Raw genomic sequence first — 21,417 nt, 5'->3', positions numbered from 1 at the left:
AACAGCCCTCCAGACCCCAGAACACCTCACCAGGTGACTAGAGAGGAAAACAACCCTCCAGACCCCAGAACACCTCACCAGGTGACTAGAGAGGAAAACAGCCCTCCAGACCCCAGAACACCTCACCAGGTGACTAGAGAGGAAAACAGACCCCAGAACACCTCACCAGGTGACTAGAGAGGAAAACAGCCCTCCAGACCCCAGAACACCTCACCAGGTGACTAGAGAGGAAAACAGCCCTCCAGACCCCAGAACACCTCACCAGGTGACTAGAGAGGAAAACAGCCCTCCAGACCCCAGAACACCTCACCAGGTGACTAGAGAGGAAAACAGCCCTCCAGACCCCAGAACACCTCACCAGGTGACTAGAGAGGAAAACAGCCCTCCAGACCCCAGAACACCTCACCAGGTGACTAGAGAGGAAAACAGCCCTCCAGACCCCAGAACACCTCACCAGGTGACTAGAGAGGAAAACAGCCCTCCAGACCCCAGAACACCTCACCAGGTGACTAGAGAGGAAAACAGCCCTCCAGACCCCAGAACACCTCACCAGGTGACTAGAGAGGAAAACAGCCCTCCAGACCCCAGAACACCTCACCAGGTGACTAGAGAGGAAAACAGCCCTCCAGACCCCAGAACACCTCACCAGGTGACTAGAGAGGAAAACAGCCCTCCAGACCCCAGAACACCTCACCAGGTGACTAGAGAGAAAAACAGCCCTCCAGACCCCAGAACACCTCACCAGGTGACTAGCCAGGAAAACAGCCCTCCAGACCCCAGAACACCTCACCAGGTGACTAGAGAGGAAAACAGAGGGAAAACAGCCCTCCAGACCCCAGAACACCTCACCAGGTGACTAGAGAGGAAAACAGAGGGAAAACAGCCCTCCAGACCCCAGAACACCTCACCAGGTGACTAGAGAGGAAAACAACCATCCAGACCCCAGAACACCTCACCAGGTGACTAGAGAGGAAAACAACCCTCCAGACCCCAGAACACCTCACCAGGTGACTAGAGAGGAAAACAGCCCTCCAGACCCCAGAACACCTCACCAGGTGACTAGAGAGGAAAACAGCCCTCCAGACCCCAGAACACCTCACCAGGTGACTAGAGAGGAAAACAGCCCTCCAGACCCCAGAACACCTCACCAGGTGACTAGAGAGGAAAACAGCCCTCCAGACCCCAGAACACCTCACCAGGTGACTAGAGAGGAAAACAGCCCTCCAGACCCCCAGGTGAACACCTCACCAGGTGACTAGAGAGGAAAACAGCCCTCCAGACCCCAGAACACCTCACCAGGTGACTAGAGAGGAAAACAGCCCTCCAGACCCCAGAACACCTCACCAGGTGACTAGAGAGGAAAACAGAGGGAAAACAGCTCTCCAGACCCCAGAACACCTCACCAGGTGACTAGAGAGGAAAACAACCATCCAGACCCCAGAACACCTCACCAGGAGACTAGAGAGGAAAACAGCCCTCCAGACCCCAGAACACCTCACCAGGTGACTAGAGAGGAAAACAGAGGGAAAACAGCCCTCCAGACCCCAGAACACCTCACCAGGTGACTAGAGAGGAAAACAACCATCCAGACCCCAGAACACCTCACCAGGTGACTAGAGAGGAAAACAACCCTCCAGACCCCAGAACACCTCACCAGGTGACTAGAGAGGAAAACAGCCCTCCAGACCCCAGAACACTTCACCAGGTGACTAGAGAGGAAAACAGCCCTCCAGACCCCAGAACACCTGGTGACTAGAGAGGAAAACAGCCCTCAGACCCCAGAACACCTCACCAGGTGACTAGAGAGGAAAACAGCCCTCCAGACCCCAGAACACCTCACCAGGTGACTAGAGAGGAAAACAGCCCTCCAGACCCCAGAACACCTCACCAGGTGACTAGAGAGGAAAACAGCCCTCCAGACCCCAGAACACCTCACCAGGTGACTAGAGAGGAAAACAACCATCCAGACCCCAGAACACCTCACCAGGTGACTAGAGAGGAAAACAGCCCTCCAGACCCCAGAACACCTCACCAGGTGACTAGAGAGGAAAACAGCCCTCCAGACCCCAGAACACCTCACCAGGTGACTAGAGGAAAACAACCCTCCAGAACCCAGAACACCTCACCAGGTGACTAGAGAGGAAAACAGAGGGAAAACAGCCCTCCAGACCCCAGAACACCTCACCAGGAGACTAGAGAGGAAAACAGCCCTCCAGACCCCAGAACACCTCACCAGGTGACTAGAGAGGAAAACAGAGGGAAAACAGCTCTCCAGACCCCAGAACACCTCACCAGGTGACTAGAGAGGAAAACAGAGGGAAAACAGCCCTCCAGACCCCAGAACACCTCACCAGGTGACTAGAGAGGAAAACAACCCTCCAGACCCCAGAACACCTCACCAGGTGACTAGAGAGGAAAACAACCCTCCAGAAACCAGAACACCTCACCAGGTGACTAGAGAGGAAAACAGAGGGAAAACAGCCCTCCAGACCCCAGAACACCTCACCAGGAGACTAGAGAGGAAAACAGAGGGAAAACAGCCCTCCAGACCCCAGAACACCTCACCAGGAGACTAGAGAGGAAAACAGCCCTCCAGACCCCAGAACACCTCACCAGGTGACTAGAGAGGAAAACAGAGGGAAAACAGCTCTCCAGACCCCAGAACACCTCACCAGGTGACTAGAGAGGAAAACAGAGGGAAAACAGCCCTCCAGACCCCAGAACACCTCACCAGGTGACTAGAGAGGAAAACAACCCTCCAGACCCCAGAACACCTCACCAGGTGACTAGAGAGGAAAACAGCCCTCCAGACCCCAGAACACCTCACCAGGTGACTAGTCAGGAAAACAGCCCTCCAGACCCCAGAACACCTCACCAGGTGACTAGAGAGGTAAACAGCCCTTCAGACCCCAGAACACCTCACCAGGTGACTAGAGAGGAAAACAGCCCTCCAGACCCCAGAACACCTCACCAGGTGACTAGCCAGGAAAACAACCCTCCAGACCCCAGAACACCTCACCAGGTGACTAGAGAGGAAAACAGCCCTCCAGACCCCAGAACAACTCACCAGGTGACTAGAGAGGTAAACAGCCCTTCAGACCCCAGAACACCTCACCAGGTGACTAGAGAGGAAAACAGCCCTCCAGACCCCAGAACACCTCACCAGGTGACTAGAGAGGAAAACAACCCTCCAGACCCCAGAACACCTCACCAGGTGACTAGAGAGGAAAACAGCCCTCCAGACCCCAGAACACCTCACCAGGTGACTTGTCAGGAAAACAGCCCTCCAGACCCCAGAACACCTCACCAGGAGACTAGAGAGGAAAACAGAGGGAAAACAGCCCTCCAGACCCCAGAACACCTCACCAGGTGACTAGTCAGGAAAACAGCCCACCAGACCCCAGAACACCTCACCAGGTGACTAGAGAGGAAAACAACCCTCCAGAACACTCACCAGGTGACTAGAGGAAAACAACCCTCCAGAACACCTCACCAGGTGAAAGGAAAACAGCCCTCCAGACCCCAGAACACCTCACCAGGTGACTAGAGAGGAAAACAGCCCTCCAGACCCCAGGTGACTAGAGAGGAAAACAACCCTCCAGACCCCAGAACACCTCACCAGGTGACTAGAGAGGAAAACAGCCCTCCAGACCCCAGAACACCTCACCAGGTGACTAGCCAGGAAAACAACCCTCCAGACCCCAGAACACCTCACCAGGTGACTAGAGAGGAAAACAGCCCTCCAGACCCCAGAACACCTCACCAGGTGACTAGAGAGGAAAACAACCCTCCAGACCCCAGAACACCTCACCAGGTGACTAGAGAGGAAAACAACCCTCCAGACCCCAGAACACCTCACCAGGTGACTAGAGAGGAAAACAGCCCTCCAGACCCCAGAACACCTCACCAGGTGACTAGAGAGGAAAACAGCCCTCCAGACCACAGAACACCTCACCAGGTGACTAGAGGTAAACAGCCCTCCAGACCCCAGAACACCTCACCAGGTGACTAGAGAGGAAAACAGCCCTCCAGACCCCAGAACACCTCACCAGGTGACTAGAGAGGTAAACAGCCCTTCAGACCCCAGAACACCTCACCAGGTGACTAGAGAGGAAAACAGCCCTCCAGACCCCAGAACACCTCACCAGGTGACTAGCCAGGAAAACAACCCTTCAGACCCCAGAACACCTCACCAGGTGACTAGTCAGGAAAACAACCCTTCAGACCCCAGAACACCTCACCAGGTGACTAGCCAGGAAAACAACCCTTCAGAACACCTCACCAGGTGACTAGCCAGGAAAACAACCCTTCAGACCCCAGAACACCTCACAAGGTGACTAGCCAGGAAAACAACCCTTCAGACCCCAGAACACCTCACCAGGTGACTAGCCAGGAAAACAACCCTTCAGACCCCAGAACACCTCACCAGGCCACAATTGTCTTTTTTGTTCAAGCTGGGATGAAGCATGGCTATGCCTTTACTAAAAAATAGATGTGTGTGTGTGTGTGTGTGTGTGTGTGTGTGTGTGTGTGTGTGTGTGTGTGTGTGTGTGTGTGTGTGTGTGTGTGTGTGTGTGTGTGTGTGTGTGTGTGTGTGTGTGTGTGTGTGTGTGTGTGTGTGTGTGTGTGTGTGTGTGTGTGTGTGTGTGTGTGTGTGTGTGTGTGTGTAGTTACCTGCAGTGTTCCTCTTCAGGGTTGGAGAACGCCAGAAGCAGCAGCCCAATGTTGATCACCACTGTGTTAGTCTCTGGACACACCTGATACACACAAATACACACCATTACCGTCTGTCCAGATGTGAGTGTGTGTGCGTATATATATATATATATATACACACACAGTGTGTAAGTGTAAACTGTGTAAGTGTCTGTAGATAGTCCTGTGTGTGAATGCATGAATAATTTTGCACGCCCAATTTTTCAGTTTTTGATGTGTTAAAAAAGTTTGAAATATCCAATAAATGTCGTTCCACTTCATGATTGTGTCCCACTTGTTGTTGATTCTTCACAAAAAAATACAGTTTTATATCTTTATGTTTGAAACCTGAAATGTGGCATAAGGTCGCCGAATACTTTCGCAAGGCACTGTATATAGGTGATTAGTGTATATATATATATATAGGTGATTAGTGTATATATATATATAGGTCTATAGTGTATATATGTATATAGGTGATTAGTGTATATATATATAGGTGATTAGTGTATATATATATATATAGGTGATTAGTGTATATATATATATAGGTCTATAGTGTATATATGTATATAGGTGATTAGTGTATATATATATATAGGTCTATAGTGTATATATGTATATAGGTGATTAGGTGTATATATATATAGGTGATTAGTGTATATATATATAGGTGATTAGTGTATATATATATATATAGTGTATATATGTATATAGGTGATTAGTGTATATATATATAGGTGATTAGTGTATATATATATAGTGATTAGTGTATATATATATAGGTGATTAGTGTATATATATATATATAGGTGATTAGTGTATATATATATAGGTGATTAGTGTATATATATATATAGGTGATTAGTGTATATATATATATAGGTCTATAGTGTATATATATAGGTGATTAGTGTATATATATATATGATTAGGTGTATATATAGTATATATATATATAGGTGATTAGTGTATATATATATATATATAGGTCTATAGTGTATATATATAGGTGATTAGTGTATATATATATATAGGTGATTAGTGTATATATATATATAGGTCTATAGTGTATATATATAGTGATTATGTATATATATATATAGGTCTATAGTGTATATATATATAGGTGATTAGTGTATATATATATATAGGTGATTAGTGTATATATATATAGGTGATTAGTGTATATATATATATAGTGATTAGGTGTATATATATATAGGTGATTAGTGTATATATATATAGGTGATTAGTGTATATGTATATAGGTGATTAGTGTATATGTATATAGGTGATTAGTGTGTATATATATATATATATAGGTGATTAGTGTATATATATAGGTGATTAGTGTATATATATATAGGTGAATAGTGTATATATATATATAGGTGATTAGTGTATATATATATAGGTGATTAGTGTATATATATATAGGTGATTAGTGTATATATATCTATAGTGTATATAGTGTCTATATGTATATATAGGTGATTAGTGTATATATATGTATAGGTATATAGTGTATATATATATAGGTGATTGTATATGTGATATATATATAGGTGATTAGTGTATATATAGGTGATTAGTGTATATATAGGTCTATAGTGTATATATATATAGGTGATTAGTGTATATATATAGGTGATAAGTGTATATATAGGTCTATAGTGTATATATATGATATATATATAGGTGTATAGTGTATACATAGGTGTATATATATATATAGGTGATTAGTGTATATATATATATAGGTGATTAGTGTATATATATATAGGTGATTAGTGTATATATAGGTCTATAGTGTATATATAGGTCTATAGTGTATATATAGGTGATTAGTGTATATATATATAGGTGATTAGTGTATATATAGGTGATTAGGGTGTATATAGGTGATTAGTGTATATATATATATATATAGGTGATTAGTGTATATATATATATATAGGTGATTAGTGTATATATATATAGGTGATTAGTGTATATATATATATATATATAGGTGATTAGTGTATATATATATAGGTGATTAGTGTATATATATATAGGTGATTAGTGTATATATATATAGGTGATTAGTGTATATATATATAGGTGATTAGTGTATATATAGGTCTATAGTGTATATATAGGTCTATAGTGTATATATAGGTGATTAGTGTATATATAGGTGTATAGTGTATATATAGGTGTATAGTGTATATATAGGTGTATAGTGTATATATAGGTGATTAGTGTATATATAGGTGATTAGTGTATATATAGGTCTATAGTGTATATATATATAGGTGTAGTGTATATATATAGGTGATAAGTGTATATATAGGTCTATAGTGTATATATAGGTGATTAGGGTATATATAGGTGTATAGTGTATACATAGGTGAATAGTATATATATATATATATATATAGGTGTATAGTGTATATATAGGTGATTAGTGTATATAGAGGTGTATATAGAGGTGTATAGTGTATATATAGGTGTATAGTGTATATATAGGTGTATAGTGTATATATAGGTGTATATATAATAATATATAATAATATATGCCATTTAGCAGACGCTTTTATCCAAAGCGACTTACAGTCATGTGTGCATACATTCTACGTATGGGTGGTCCCGGGGATCGAACCCACTACCCTGGCGTTACAAGCGCCATGCTCTACCAACTGAGCTACAGAAGGACATATAGGTGATTAGTGTATATATAGGTGTATAGTGTATATATAGGTGTATAGTGTATATATAGGTGAATAGTGTATATATAGGTGTATAGTGTATATATATAGGTGTATAGTGTATATATAGGTGATTAGTGTATATATAGGTGTATAGTGTATATAGGTGTATAGTGTGTATATATATAGGTGATTAGTGAATATAGAGGTGTATAGTGTATATATAGGTGTATAGTGTATATATAGGGGATTAGTGTATATATAGGTGTATAGTGTATATATAGGTGTATATATTTATTTATTTTATTTTATTTAACCTTTATTTAACCAGGCAAGTCAGTTAAGAACATATTCTTATTTTCAATGACGGCCTAGGAACTGTGGGTTAACTGCCTGTTCAGGGGCAGAACGACAGATTTGTACCTTGACAGCTCGGGGGTTTGAACTCGCAACCTTCCGGTTACTAGTCCAACGCTCTAACCACTAGGCTACGCTGCTGTGATTAGTGTATATATAGGTGTATAGTGTATATATATATATAGGTGATAAGTGTATATATAGGTGTATAGTGTGTATATATATAGGGGATTAGTGTATATATAGGTGTATAATGTATATATAGGTCTATAGTGTATATATAGGTGTATAGTGTATATAGATAGGGGATTAGTGTATATATATATATAGGTGATAAGTGTATATATAGGTGATAAGTGTATATATAGGTGTATAGTGTATATATATATAGGGGATTAGTGTATATATATAGGGGATTAGTGTATATATAGGTGTATAGTGTATATATATGTGTATAGTGTATATATATAGGTGTATAGTGTATATATATATATAGGGGATTAGTGTATATATATGTGTATATATATAGGGGATTAGTGTATATATAGGTGTATAGTGTATATATATATATGTGATAAGTGTATATATAGGTGTATAGTGTATACATATATATATAGGGGATTAATGTATACATAGGTGTATATATATAGGTGTATAGTGTATATATATATAGGGGATTAGTGTATATATAGGTGATTAGTATATATATATATAGGGGATTAGTGTATATATAGGTGATTAGTATATATATATAGGGGATTAGTATATATATATAGGGGATTAGTGTATATATATATATATATAGGTGATTAGTATATATATAGGTGATTAGTATATATATAGGGGATTAGTGTATATATATATATATAGGTGATTAGTATATATATATAGGGGATTAGTGTATATATATAGGGGATTAGTGTATGTATATATATATAGGGGATTAGTGTATATATATATATATATATAGGTGATTAGTATATATATAGGTGATTAGTATATATATATAGGGGATTAGTGTATATATATATATATATATATATAGGTGATTAGTATATATATATAGGGGATTAGTGTATATATATAGGGGATTAGTGTATATATATATAGGGGATTAGTGTATATATATATATATAGGGGATTAGTGTATATATATATAGGTGATTAGTATATATATAGGGGATTAGTGTATATATAGGTGTATAGTGTATATATAGGTGTATAGTGTATATATATATATAGGGGATTAGTGTATATATAGGTGATTAGTATATATATATATATATATATGGGATTAGTGTATATATATATATATGTGATTAGTGTATATATAGGGGATTAGTGTATATATATATAGGTGATTAGTGTATATATAGGTGTATAGTGTATATATATATAGGGGATTAGTGTATATATAGGTGATTAGTATATATATAGGGGATTAGTGTATATATATATATATAGGGGATTAGTGTATATATATATATATGTGATTAGTGTATATATAGGTGATTAGTATATATATATAGGTGATTAGTGTATATATAGGTGTATAGTGTATATATATAGGTGTATAGTGTATATATATAGGTGTATAGTGTATATATAGGTGTATAGTGTATATATAGGTGTGTATATATAGGTGTATATATATATATATATATATATGCCATTTAGCAGACGCTTTTATCCAAAGCGACTTACAGTCATGTGTGCATACATTCTACGTATGGGTGGTCCCGGGGATCGAACCCACTACCCTGGCGTTACAAGCGCCATGCTCTACCAACTGAGCTACAGAAGGACCACATATATATATATATATATATATATATAGGTGTATAGTGTATATATAGGTGTATAGTGTATATATAGGTGTGTATATATATAGGGGATTAGTGTATACATGTACCTCCAGTATAACAACGTCGTAGTCGTTGAAGGAACAGAACTGAGCAGCCCAGCGGGCGTCGCTCCGGATCACCTCGTTGATCAGGTACTCAAAGTCCAGAGTCAACTGCTCCACACACACACTCTGTAGGACAGACACATCAGCATGTTCTGGTTAACTGCAGGTCTAAAACAATAACACACACTCTGTAGGACGGACACACATTTAGGCATGTTCATGTTCTGTAGGACAGACACACTCAGTAGGACAGACACACTCAGTAGGACAGACACACTCAGTAGGACAGACACACTCAGTAGGACAGACACACTCAGTAGGACAGACACACTCAGTAGGACAGACACACTCAGTAGGACAGACACACTCAGTAGGACAGACACACTCAGTAGGACAGACACACTCAGTAGGACAGACACACTCAGTAGGACAGACACACACTCAGTAGGACAGACACACACTCAGTAGGATACACACACTAGCATGTTCTGGTTAACTACAGGTCTAAAACAATAACACACACACACTCTGTAGGACATACAGACATACACACACACACACACTTCAGCATGTTCTGGTTAACTACAGGTCTAAAACAATAACACACACACACTCCGCAGGACAGACACACACACACACTTCAGCATGTTCTGGTTTACTGCATGTCTAAACATTAACACACACACACTCCGCAGGACAGACACACACTCCGCAGGACAGACACACACTCCGCAGGACAGACACACACTCCGCAGGACAGACACACACTCCGCAGGACAGACACACACTCCGCAGGACAGACACACACTCCGCAGGACAGACACACACTCCGCAGGACAGACACACACTCCGCAGGACAGACACACACTCCGCAGGACAGACACACACTCCGCAGGACAGACACACACTCCGCAGGACAGACACACACTCCGCAGGACAGACACACACTCCGCAGGACAGACACACACTCCGCAGGACAGACACACACTCCGCAGGACAGACACACACTCTGCAGGACAGACACACACTCTGCAGGACAGACACACACATTAGCCTGTTCTGGTTTATTGCAGGTCTAAACATTAACACACACTCTGTAGGACAGACACACACTCTGTAGGACACACAGACATACATACACACACACACTCTGTAGGACACACAGACACACACACACAGACACTCTCAGTAGGACATACACACACACATTAGCCTGTTCTGGTTTATTGCAGGTCTAAACATTAACACACACTCTGTAGGACAGACACACACTCTGTAGGACACACAGACATACATACACACACACACTCTGTAGGACACACAGACACACACACACAGACACTCTCAGTAGGACACACACACACACACACAGACACTCTCAGTAGGACACACACACACACACAGACACTCTCAGTAGGACACACACACACACACAGACACTCTCAGTAGGACACACACACACACAGACACTCTCAGTAGGACACACACACACACAGACACTCTCAGTAGGACACACACACACACAGACACTCTCAGTAGGACACACACACACACAGACACTCTCAGTAGGACACACACACATTAGCCTGTTCTGGTTTACTGCAGGTCTCCTGGACTTGGGTTCCTTCCAAATACTAAGTGAAGACAACAGGTGTAAATATGAACACTCAGGCCGTGTCTCTCAGACACATCTCTCCTCCTGCTGATCTAGTTATCTCCATGGTAGGGATGGATTCTATTCTCTCACACACACACCTGTCCGTTGTGGGGCCCAGTGACCAGCTGTAGGTTGCGTCCCTTCAGGTCAGTCACAGTGAAGGGCAGCTGGACCTTATCATCCTCATAACCTAGAGGGAGCGAGGGAAGAAAGAAGAGGGGAGCGAGAGAGGGAGGGATAGAGTGAGGGAAGAGAGATAGGAAGAGGGATGGATAGAGAGAGTGGTGTGGGAGAGAGAGAGGGGTGAGGAAAAGAGAGGGGGAAGAGAGAGAGGGAGGGATAGAGAGAGGGAGGGAGAGGGGTGAGGGAGAGAGTGAGGGGTGAGGGAGAGAGTGAGGGGTGAGGGAGAGAGTGAGGGGTGAGGGAGAGAGTGAGGGGTGAGGGAGAGAGTGAGGGGTGAGGGAGAGAGAGGGAGGGAAGAGAGATAGGAAGAGGGATGGATAGAGAGAGTGGTGTGGGAGAGAGAGAGTGGTGTGGGAGAGAGTGAGGGGTGAGGAAGAGAGTGAGGGGTGAGGAAGAGAGAGGGGGAGGGATAGAGAGAGGGAGGGATAGAGAGAGGGAGGGAGAGAGTGAGGGGTGAGGGAGAGAGTGAGGGGTGAGGGAGAGAGTGAGGGGTGAGGAAGAGAGAGAGGGGAAGAGAGAGAGAGAGATAGAAGGTGAGACAGAAATAAAGGGAGGAGTTTCAGCTTCCTTTTTACATGACCAAGCACATTGTGTGTTACATGTGAAAACTTCTACAGTGTGTCTCACCTCCTGCATCCTGCTCTGGCGCCCCCGGCTGTGGCATGCAGTACTGCAAGCGGGTGTAGTTGACATATCCCGGCTCGCTGCAGCCTGCTTCCTGAGAAGAATGAGGAGTGGGGGTGGAAGAGGAGGAGGCGGCAGGAGACATCACCGCACTACACTGAATAGAGTCCTCCTGCAAAGGTCGCAACAAGCTTTGGTTCCCAGCTGAAGTGGAAGTCTGTGGTGCGCTAGTCAGTTGATCCGTCTGTGCGTCTTCCCTCTGTTCTCTGTCCCTCTCCACGCTCACCCCTTCTCTCTCAGTCACGACGGCCTCCTCTCCTACATCGCTTCCCTCCGATTTCCCTCTCCTCTCCCCTCCCTCGTTTTCTCTCCCTCCTCCCTGGGCACGTCTGAAGAGGTCGGCGGCGAACTCTCGCGCCCGGGCGGCAGCTTGTGATTGGCTAGGGGAAAGAGGGGCGGGGCTTGGTTTGGCGGTTAGCAGGCGGCTGTCGGGAGACCCGTGAGAGGAAGAGGATGAAGAGGGCGATGGAGGGGTTTGATGTTCTAAGGTGGAGGCTGTGGCTCTCTTTCTGAACAGGATCTGAGAGGAATGACCCTGCTCACCTGCTGACAACACAGGAGACGAGACTTAGTCATATCCCACAGGGGACTTGGTCACATCCCACAGGGGACTTGGTCACATCCCACAGGGGACTTGGTCACACCCCACAGGGGACTTGGTCACACCCCACAGGGGACTTGGTCACACCCCACAGGGGACTTGGTCACACCCCACAGGGGACTTGGTCACACCCGACAGGGGACTTGGTCACACCCCACAGGGGACTTGGTCACACCCCACAGGGGACTTGGTCACACCCCACAGGGGACTTGGTCACACCCCACAGGGGACTTGGTCACACCCCACAGGGGACTTGGTCACATCCCACAGGGGACTTGGTCACATCCCACAGGGGACTTGGTCACATCCCACAGGGGACTTGGTCACATCCCACAGGGGACTTGGTCACATCCCACAGGGGACTTGGTCACATCCCACAGGGGACTTGGTCACATCCCACAGGGGACTTGGTCACATCCCACAGGGGACTTGGTCACATCCCACAGGGGACTTGGTCACATCCCACAGGGGACTTGGTCACATCCCACAGGGGACTTGGTCACATCCCACAGGGGACTTGGTCACATCCCACAGGGGACTTGGTCACATCCCACAGGGGACTTGGTCACATCCCACAGGGGACTTGGTCACATCCCACAGGGGACTTGGTCACATCCCACAGGGGACTTGGTCACATCCCACAGGGGACTTGGTCACATCCCACAGGGGACTTGGTCACATCCCACAGGGGACTTGGTCACATCCCACAGGGGACTTGGTCACATCCCACAGGGGACTTGGTCACATCCCACAGGGGACTTGGTCACATCCCACAGGGGACTTGGTCACATCCCACAGGGGACTTGGTCACATCCCACAGGGGACTTGGTCACATCCCACAGGGGACTTGGTCACATCCCACAGGGGACTTGGTCACATCCCACAGGGGACTTGGTCACATCCCACAGGGGACTTGGTCACACCCCACAGGGGACTTGGTCACACCCTTGGTCACAGGGGACTTGGTCACACCCCACAGGGGACTTGGTCACACCCCACAGGGGACTTGGTCACACCCCACAGGGGACTTGGTCACACCCGACAGGGGACTTGGTCACACCCCACAGGGGACTTGGTCACACCCCACAGGGGACTTGGTCACACCCCACAGGGGACTTGGTCACACCCCACAGGGGACTTGGTCACACCCCACAGGGGACTTGGTCACATCCCACAGGGGACTTGGTCACATCCCACAGGGGACTTGGTCACATCCCACAGGGGACTTGGTCACATCCCACAGGGGACTTGGTCACATCCCACAGGGGACTTGGTCACATCCCACAGGGGACTTGGTCACATCCCACAGGGGACTTGGTCACATCCCACAGGGGACTTGGTCACATCCCACAGGGGACTTGGTCACATCCCACAGGGGACTTGGTCACATCCCACAGGGGACTTGGTCACATCCCACAGGGGACTTGGTCACATCCCACAGGGGACTTGGTCACATCCCACAGGGGACTTGGTCACATCCCACAGGGGACTTGGTCACATCCCACAGGGGACTTGGTCACATCCCACAGGGGACTTGGTCACATCCCACAGGGGACTTGGTCACATCCCACAGGGGACTTGGTCACATCCCACAGGGGACTTGGTCACATCCCACAGGGGACTTGGTCACATCCCACAGGGGACTTGGTCACATCCCACAGGGGACTTGGTCACATCCCACAGGGGACTTGGTCACATCCCACAGGGGACTTGGTCACATCCCACAGGGGACTTGGTCACATCCCACAGGGGACTTGGTCACATCCCACAGGGGACTTGGTCACATCCCACAGGGGACTTGGTCACATCCCACAGGGGACTTGGTCACATCCCACAGGGGACTTGGTCACATCCCACAGGGGACTTGGTCACATCCCACAGGGGACTTGGTCACATCCCACAGGGGACTTGGTCACATCCCACAGGGGACTTGGTCACATCCCACAGGGGACTTGGTCACATCCCACAGGGGACTTGGTCATATCCCACAGGGGACTTGGTCATATCCCACAGGGGACTTGGTCATATCCCACAGGGGACTTAGTCATATCCCACAGGGGACTTAGTCACATCCCACAGGGGACTTAGTCACATCCCACAGGGGACTTAGTCACATCCCACAGGGGACTTAGTCACATCCCACAGGGGACTTAGTCACATCCCACAGGGGACTTAGTCATATCCCACAGGAGCCGGGAGATAATCATATCATCACACAGGAGAAAGAAAAAAGAGAGGGAAAATGAACGAGACAGAAAGAGAGAAGGGGTAGAGAGAAATTAAACTGAACCAGAAAGATGAAGTGTGTGTTCGGTGTGTGTTTGCGTTGTCTCTACCTGGACAGAGGGACACAGAGCAGGCCACCAGGGAATAGGAGGTGTTGAGGAAGATCACCTGGTCTTTCTTCAGCTGGAAGGCAGGCTGGAAGGTGGGGAAGGGATAGACCACCTGGTACCGACTGTTCAACATATAACCATGTTCTAGACACTCTCCACTACCTAGAGAGAGAGAGAGAGAGACTGTTCAACATATAACCATGTTCCAGACACTCTCCACTACCTAGAGAGAGAGAGAGAGAGACTGTTCAACATATAACCATGTTCCAGACACTCTCCACTACCTAGAGAGAGAGACTGTTCAACATATAGCCATGTTCTAGACACTCTCCACTACCTAGAGAGACTGTTCAACATATAACCATGTTCCAGACACTCTCCACTACCTAGAGAGACTGTTCAACATATAACCATGTTCCAGACACTCTCCACTACCTAGAGAGAGAGAGAGAGACTGTTCAACATATAACCATGTTCCAGACACTCTCCACTACCTAGAGAGAGAGAGAGACTGTTCAACATATAACCATGTTCCAGACACTCTCCACTACTTAGAGAGAGAGAGAGAGAGAGACTGTTCAACATATAACCATGTTCCAGACACTCTCCACTACCTAGAGAGACTGTTCAACATATAACCATGTTCCAGACACTCTCCACTACCTAGAGAGAGAGAGAGAGACTGTTCAACATATAACAATGTTCCAGACACTCTCTACTACCTAGAGAGAGAGAGAGAGAGACTGTTCAACATATAACCATGTTCCAGACACTCTCCACTACCTAGAGAGAGAGAGAGACTGTTCAACATATAACCATGTTCCAGACACTTTCCTCTACCTAGAGAGACTGTTCAACATATAACCATGTTCCAGACACTCTCCACTACTTAGAGAGAGAGAGAGAGAGAGAGACTGTTCAACATATAACCATGTTCCAGACACTCTCCACTACTTAGAGAGAGAGAGAGAGAGACTGTTCAACATATAACCATGTTCCAGACACTCTCCACTACCTAGAGAGAGAGAGAGAGACTGTTCAACATATAACCATGTTCCAGACACTCTCCACTACCTAGAGAGAGAGAGAGACTGTTCAACATATAACCATGTTCCAGACACTTTCCTCTACCTAGAGAGACTGTTCAACATATAACCATGTTCCAGACACTCTCCACTACTTAGAGAGAGAGAGAGAGAGAGAGACTGTTCAACATATAACCATGTTCCAGACACTCTCCACTACCTAGAGAGAGACTGTTCAACATATAACCATGTTCCAGACACTCTCCACTACCTAGAGAGAGAGAGAGACTGTTCAACATATAACCATGTTCCAGACACTCTCCACTACCTAGAGAGAGAGAGAGAGACTGTTCAACATATAACCATGTTCCAGACACTCTCCACTACCTAGAGAGACTGTTCAACATATAACCATGTTCCAGACACTCTCCACTACCTAGAGAGAGAGAGAGACTGTTCAACATATAACCATGTTCCAGACACTCTCCACTACCTAGAGAGACTGTTCAACATATAACCATGTTCCAGACACTCTCCACTACCTAGAGAGAGAGAGACTGTTCAACATATAACCATGTTCCAGACACTCTCCACTACCTAGAGAGAGACTGTTCAACATATAACCATGTTCCAGACACTCTCCACTACCTAGAGAGAGAGAGACTGTTCAACATATAACCATGTTCCAGACACTCTCCACTACCTAGAGAGAGAGAGAGACTGTTCAACATATAACCATGTTCCAGACACTCTCCACTACCTAGAGAGAGAGAGAGAGACTGTTCAACATATAACCATGTTCCAGATACTCTCCACTACCTAGAGAGACTGTTCAACATATAGCCATGTTCCAGACACTCTCCACTACCTAGAGAGAGACTGTTCAACATATAACCATGTTCCAGACACTCTCCACTACCTAGAGAGAGAGAGAGAGACTGTTCAACATATAACCATGTTCCAGACACTCTCCACTACCTAGAGAGAGAGAGAGACTGTTCAACATATAACCATGTTCCAGACACTCTCCACTACCTAGAGAGAGAGAGAGACTGTTCAACATATAACCATGTTCCAGACACTCTCCACTACCTAGAGAGACTGTTCAACATATAACCATGTTCCAGACACTCCACTACCTAGAGAGACTGTTCAACATATAACCATGTTCCAGACACTCTCCACTACCTAGAGAGACTGTTCAACATATAACCATGTTCCAGACACTCTCCACTACCTAGAGAGAGAGAGAGAGAGAGAGAGAGAGAGAGACTGTTCAACATATAGCCATGTTCCAGACACTCTCCACTACCTAGAGAGAGAGAGAGACTGTTCAACATATAACCATGTTCCAGACACTCTCCACTACCTAGAGAGAGAGAGAGACTGTTCAACATATAGCCATGTTCCAGACACTCTCCACTACCTAGAGAGACTGTTCAACATATAACCATGTTCCAGACACTCTCCACTACCTAGAGAGACTGTTCAACATATAACCATGTTCCAGACACTCTCCACTACCTAGAGAGACTGTTCAACATATAACCATGTTCCAGACAGAAAACGGTTTAATAGTGTTTGTTAGGCCACCATTAGGTTTGTCTGTGTGTTTGATAGCTAGAGGAGAAACGTATGTGTACCTGTGGTATGGTAGAGGTGTTGGACAGCAATGAGAGCAGGGTCTGAGAGTGTGTGTGTGTACCTGTGGTATGGTAGAGGTGTTGGACAGCACTGAGAGCAGGGTCTGAGAGTGTGTGTGTGTACCTGTGGTATGGTAGAGGTGTTGGACAGCACTGAGAGCAGGGTCTGAGAGTGTGTGTGTGTACCTGTGGTATGGTAGAGGTGTTGGACAACACTGAGAGCAGGGTCTGAGAGTGTGTGTGTGTACCTGTGGTATGGTAGAGGTGTTGGACAGCACTGAGAGCAGGGTCTGAGTGTGTGTGTGTACCTGTGGTATGGTAGAGGTGTTGGACAGCACTGAGAGCAGGGTCTGAGAGTGTGTATGTGTACCTGTGGTATGGTAGAGGTGTTGGACAGCACTGAGAGCAGGGTCTGAGAGTGTGTGTGTGTACCTGTGGTATGGTAGAGGTGTTGGACAGCACTGAGAGCAGGGTCTGAGAGTGTGTGTGTGTGTGTGTTGTGACGGCCCTGAATGTTTCTGAACCGTCTCAGTGCTTCTCCTTCCAATAGGACCCTTTCCCTTTCATTCCCTATTAAACAGCATCAGCTGGAGTTTTGTGATGGAGACGTGAATGAGGATGTGTTCAACCCTCAGTTCCCGAAGCTTCTCTATTCCGTCTGTTTTGTTGCCGTTAACCGTGTGTTTTGTAGCCTAAGAGAGTTCACCCAGGATGGGATCCACTCTTTGCGTCCGTGGACGTACACGTCTCCGTTCTCCGTGGCCTTTCTCTGATGGAGATCTGCTGGCGGACTGGATTGTCTGACTGACCACAACCTTTTTGTATACGGTATTTCATTTGTTTTGATGTGATGTATACGGTGATGATTTATGTAGTTAGTTGTAGTTGAGGACTTAGTAAGAGTTGATACGCTTTAAAGTTCTGCGGTAAAAATAATTGTTATATTGATTGTATGATTAATACTGGGTTTACGCTACACTTGAATGAACGGACAAACATTGCTTGACACAAGTCACTTGAGTTCCCTGAACTCCTTTACCGGGCTGGACTCTTTTTAGGCCCGAGGTACAGGACATTTCTGGAGGAACCAGAACTCATTGTGATATGATTATATATGTGTGTGTGTAATCATTGGTGTTGCTAATACAACCCACGCAAAAGAATATAGTTGTTTTTGAAGTTCTTTCCAATGTTTTAAGGGTTTATGAAAAGTTTATTTCCATCCTGACTTTTACATAAGTCCTTTGTATTGGTGTAGACTTGACGGACCAGATGGGACTCATTCCCTCCCAAACCAAAAGGAGAAACCAATGTTTTCTCTGGTAGGCACAACCTACCTGGCACCCCTATAAATAATAACCTCAAGTCAAAACCGTTACAGTGTGTGTGTATATGTATGTAAGTGTACCTGTGCGTATGTATGTATGTATGTATGTATGTATGTATGTATGTATGTATGTATGTATGTATGTATGTATGTATGTATGTATGTATGTATGTATGTATGTATGTATGTATGTATGTATGTATGTATGTATGTATGTATGTATGTATGTATGTATGTATGTATGTATGTATGTATGTATGTATGTATGTATGTATGTATGTATGTATGTATGTATGTATGTATGTATGTATGTATGTATGTATGTATGCATGCATGTATGTATGTGTGTATGCGTGTATGTATGCGTGTATGTATGCGTGTATGTGTGCGTGTATGTGTGCGTGTATGTATGCGTGTATGTATGCATGTATGTATGTATGTATGTATGTATGTATGTATGTATGTATGTATGTATGTATGTATGTATGTATGTATGTATGTATGTATGTATGTATGTATGTATGTGTGTATGTGTGTATGTGTGCGTGTATGTGTGCGTGTATGTGTGCGTGTATGTGTGCGTGTATGTGTGCGTGTATGTGTGCGTGTATGTATGTATTTATGTATGCATGCATGTATGTATGTATGTGTGCGTGTATGTGTGCGTGTATGTGTGCGTGTATGTGTGCGTGTATGTGTGCGTGTATGTATGTATTTATGTATGCATGCATGTATGTATGTATGTGTGCGTGTATGTGTGCGTGTACCTGTGCGTATGGTAGAGGTATTTGGAGGGCAGCATTGAGAGCAGGGTCTGAGAGGAGGCATGGAGGCGATGGTGATGTAGATATCTCTGTTGTTCTCATCACTCATCATCAGATTCATCAACACTGAGCTGGAGCTACGAGTACTGACACAGAGAGGGGGAGAGAGAGAGAGTATGGGGGAGGGTGGGTAGAGTGTAGGGATGTTGGAGGGAAAAGAGAGATGAGAGAGGGATAGAGAGAGTATGGGGTAGGGTGGGTAGAGTGTAGGGGTGTTGGAGGGAAAAGAGAGATGAGAGAGGGATAGAGAGAGTATGGGGTAGGGTGGGTAGAGTGTAGGGGTGTTGGAGGGAAAAGAGAGATGAGGGAGGGATAGAGAGAGTATGGGGTAGGGTGGGTAGAGTGTAGGGGTGTTGGAGGGAAAAGAGAGATGAGGGAGGGATAGAGAGAGTATGGGGTAGGGTGGGTAGAGTGTAGGGGTGTTGGAGGGAAAAGAGAGATGAGGGAGGGATAGAGAGAGTATGGGGTAGGGTGGGTAGAGTGTAGGGGTGTTGGAGGGAAAAGAGAGATGAGGGAGGGATAGAGAGAGTATGGGGTAGGGTGGGTAGAGTGTAGGGGTGTTGGAGGGAAAAGAGAGATGAGAGAGGGATAGAGAGTATGGGGTAGGGTGGGTAGAGTGTAGGGGTGTTGGAGGGAAAAGAGAGATGAGGGAGGGATAGAGAGAGTATGGGGTAGGGTGGGTAGAGTGTAGGGGTGTTGGAGGGAAAAGAGAGATGAGGGAGGGAGGGAGGGAGGGAGGGAAAAGAGAGATGAGGGAGGGAGAGAAAGAGAGAACATGCAGAAATGTCCAGTCACTGATCTGATCACAGGCATCATCTCTACAAAGACCAAATGTACGCTGGCTTGATGTCTTACTTGAAGCCAAAGATTACGATCTTGGAGTGGTCGTTGGGCCACTCACACACTGTCAGGTATAGATCACTGTAGATGTCCTCACCTGTAAACAGACGCACATGGTGCACCTGAGGGAGATGGAGAGAGAGGAGTTGGGTGGGTGGAGAGAGAGGAGGTGGTGGGTGGAGAGGGGAGGGGGGGTGGAGAGAGAGGAGGGGGGGGATGGAGAGAGAGGAGGGGGTGGAGAGAAGAGAAATGAGAGAGAGGAGTTGGGTGGGTGGAGAGAGAGGAGTTGGGTGGGTGGAGAGAGAGGAGTTGGGTGGGTGGAGAGAGAGGAGTTGGGTGGGTGGAGAGAGGAGTTGGGTGGGTGGAGAGAGAGGAGTTGGGTGGGTGGAGAGAGAGAGGAGTTGGGTGGGTGGAGAGAGAGGAGTTGGGTGGGTGGAGAGAGGTTGGGTGGGTGGAGAGAGAGGAGTTGGGTGGGTGGAGAGAGAGAGTTGGGTGGGTGGAGAGAGAGAGTTGGGTGGGTGGAGAGAGAGGAGTTGGGTGGGTGGAGAGAGAGGAGTTGGGTGGGTGGAGAGAGAGGAGTTGGGTGGGTGGAGAGAGAGGAGTTGGGTGGGTGGAGAGAGGGAGTTGGGTGGGTGGAGAGAGA

General features: G+C 45.7%; 1 protein-coding gene across 3 annotated transcripts in view; it reads right to left on the bottom strand.

Moving 5' to 3' along the window:
- The window catches only part of dcaf15 (DDB1 and CUL4 associated factor 15), a 46,948-nt gene that overhangs the window by 18,021 nt on the left and 7,510 nt on the right, over positions 1-21,417 (bottom strand). For 2 of the 3 annotated variants that reach the window (XM_046336465.1, XM_046336463.1), the window contains exons 4-10: positions 20,790-20,896; positions 19,878-20,020; positions 15,116-15,277; positions 12,122-12,724; positions 11,410-11,501; positions 9,658-9,780; positions 4,675-4,757 (exon numbers count right to left, since the gene is read on the bottom strand). In XM_046336465.1, the coding sequence (XP_046192421.1) occupies positions 4,675-4,757; positions 9,658-9,780; positions 11,410-11,501; positions 12,122-12,724; positions 15,116-15,277; positions 19,878-20,020; positions 20,790-20,896 (1,313 nt within the window). The remainder of the gene's footprint in view (positions 1-4,674; positions 4,758-9,657; positions 9,781-11,409; positions 11,502-12,121; positions 12,725-15,115; positions 15,278-19,877; positions 20,021-20,789; positions 20,897-21,417) is intronic. The other variant, XM_046336464.1, reaches the window with a different exon arrangement.

Source organism: Oncorhynchus gorbuscha, unplaced genomic scaffold (genome assembly GCF_021184085.1).
Source record: "Oncorhynchus gorbuscha isolate QuinsamMale2020 ecotype Even-year unplaced genomic scaffold, OgorEven_v1.0 Un_scaffold_1058, whole genome shotgun sequence".
In the NCBI taxonomy this organism is placed as follows: domain Eukaryota; kingdom Metazoa; phylum Chordata; class Actinopteri; order Salmoniformes; family Salmonidae; genus Oncorhynchus; species Oncorhynchus gorbuscha.
The sequence above is the reverse complement of the archived record's forward strand: the minus strand, read 5'-3'. Positions and strand labels throughout refer to the sequence as shown.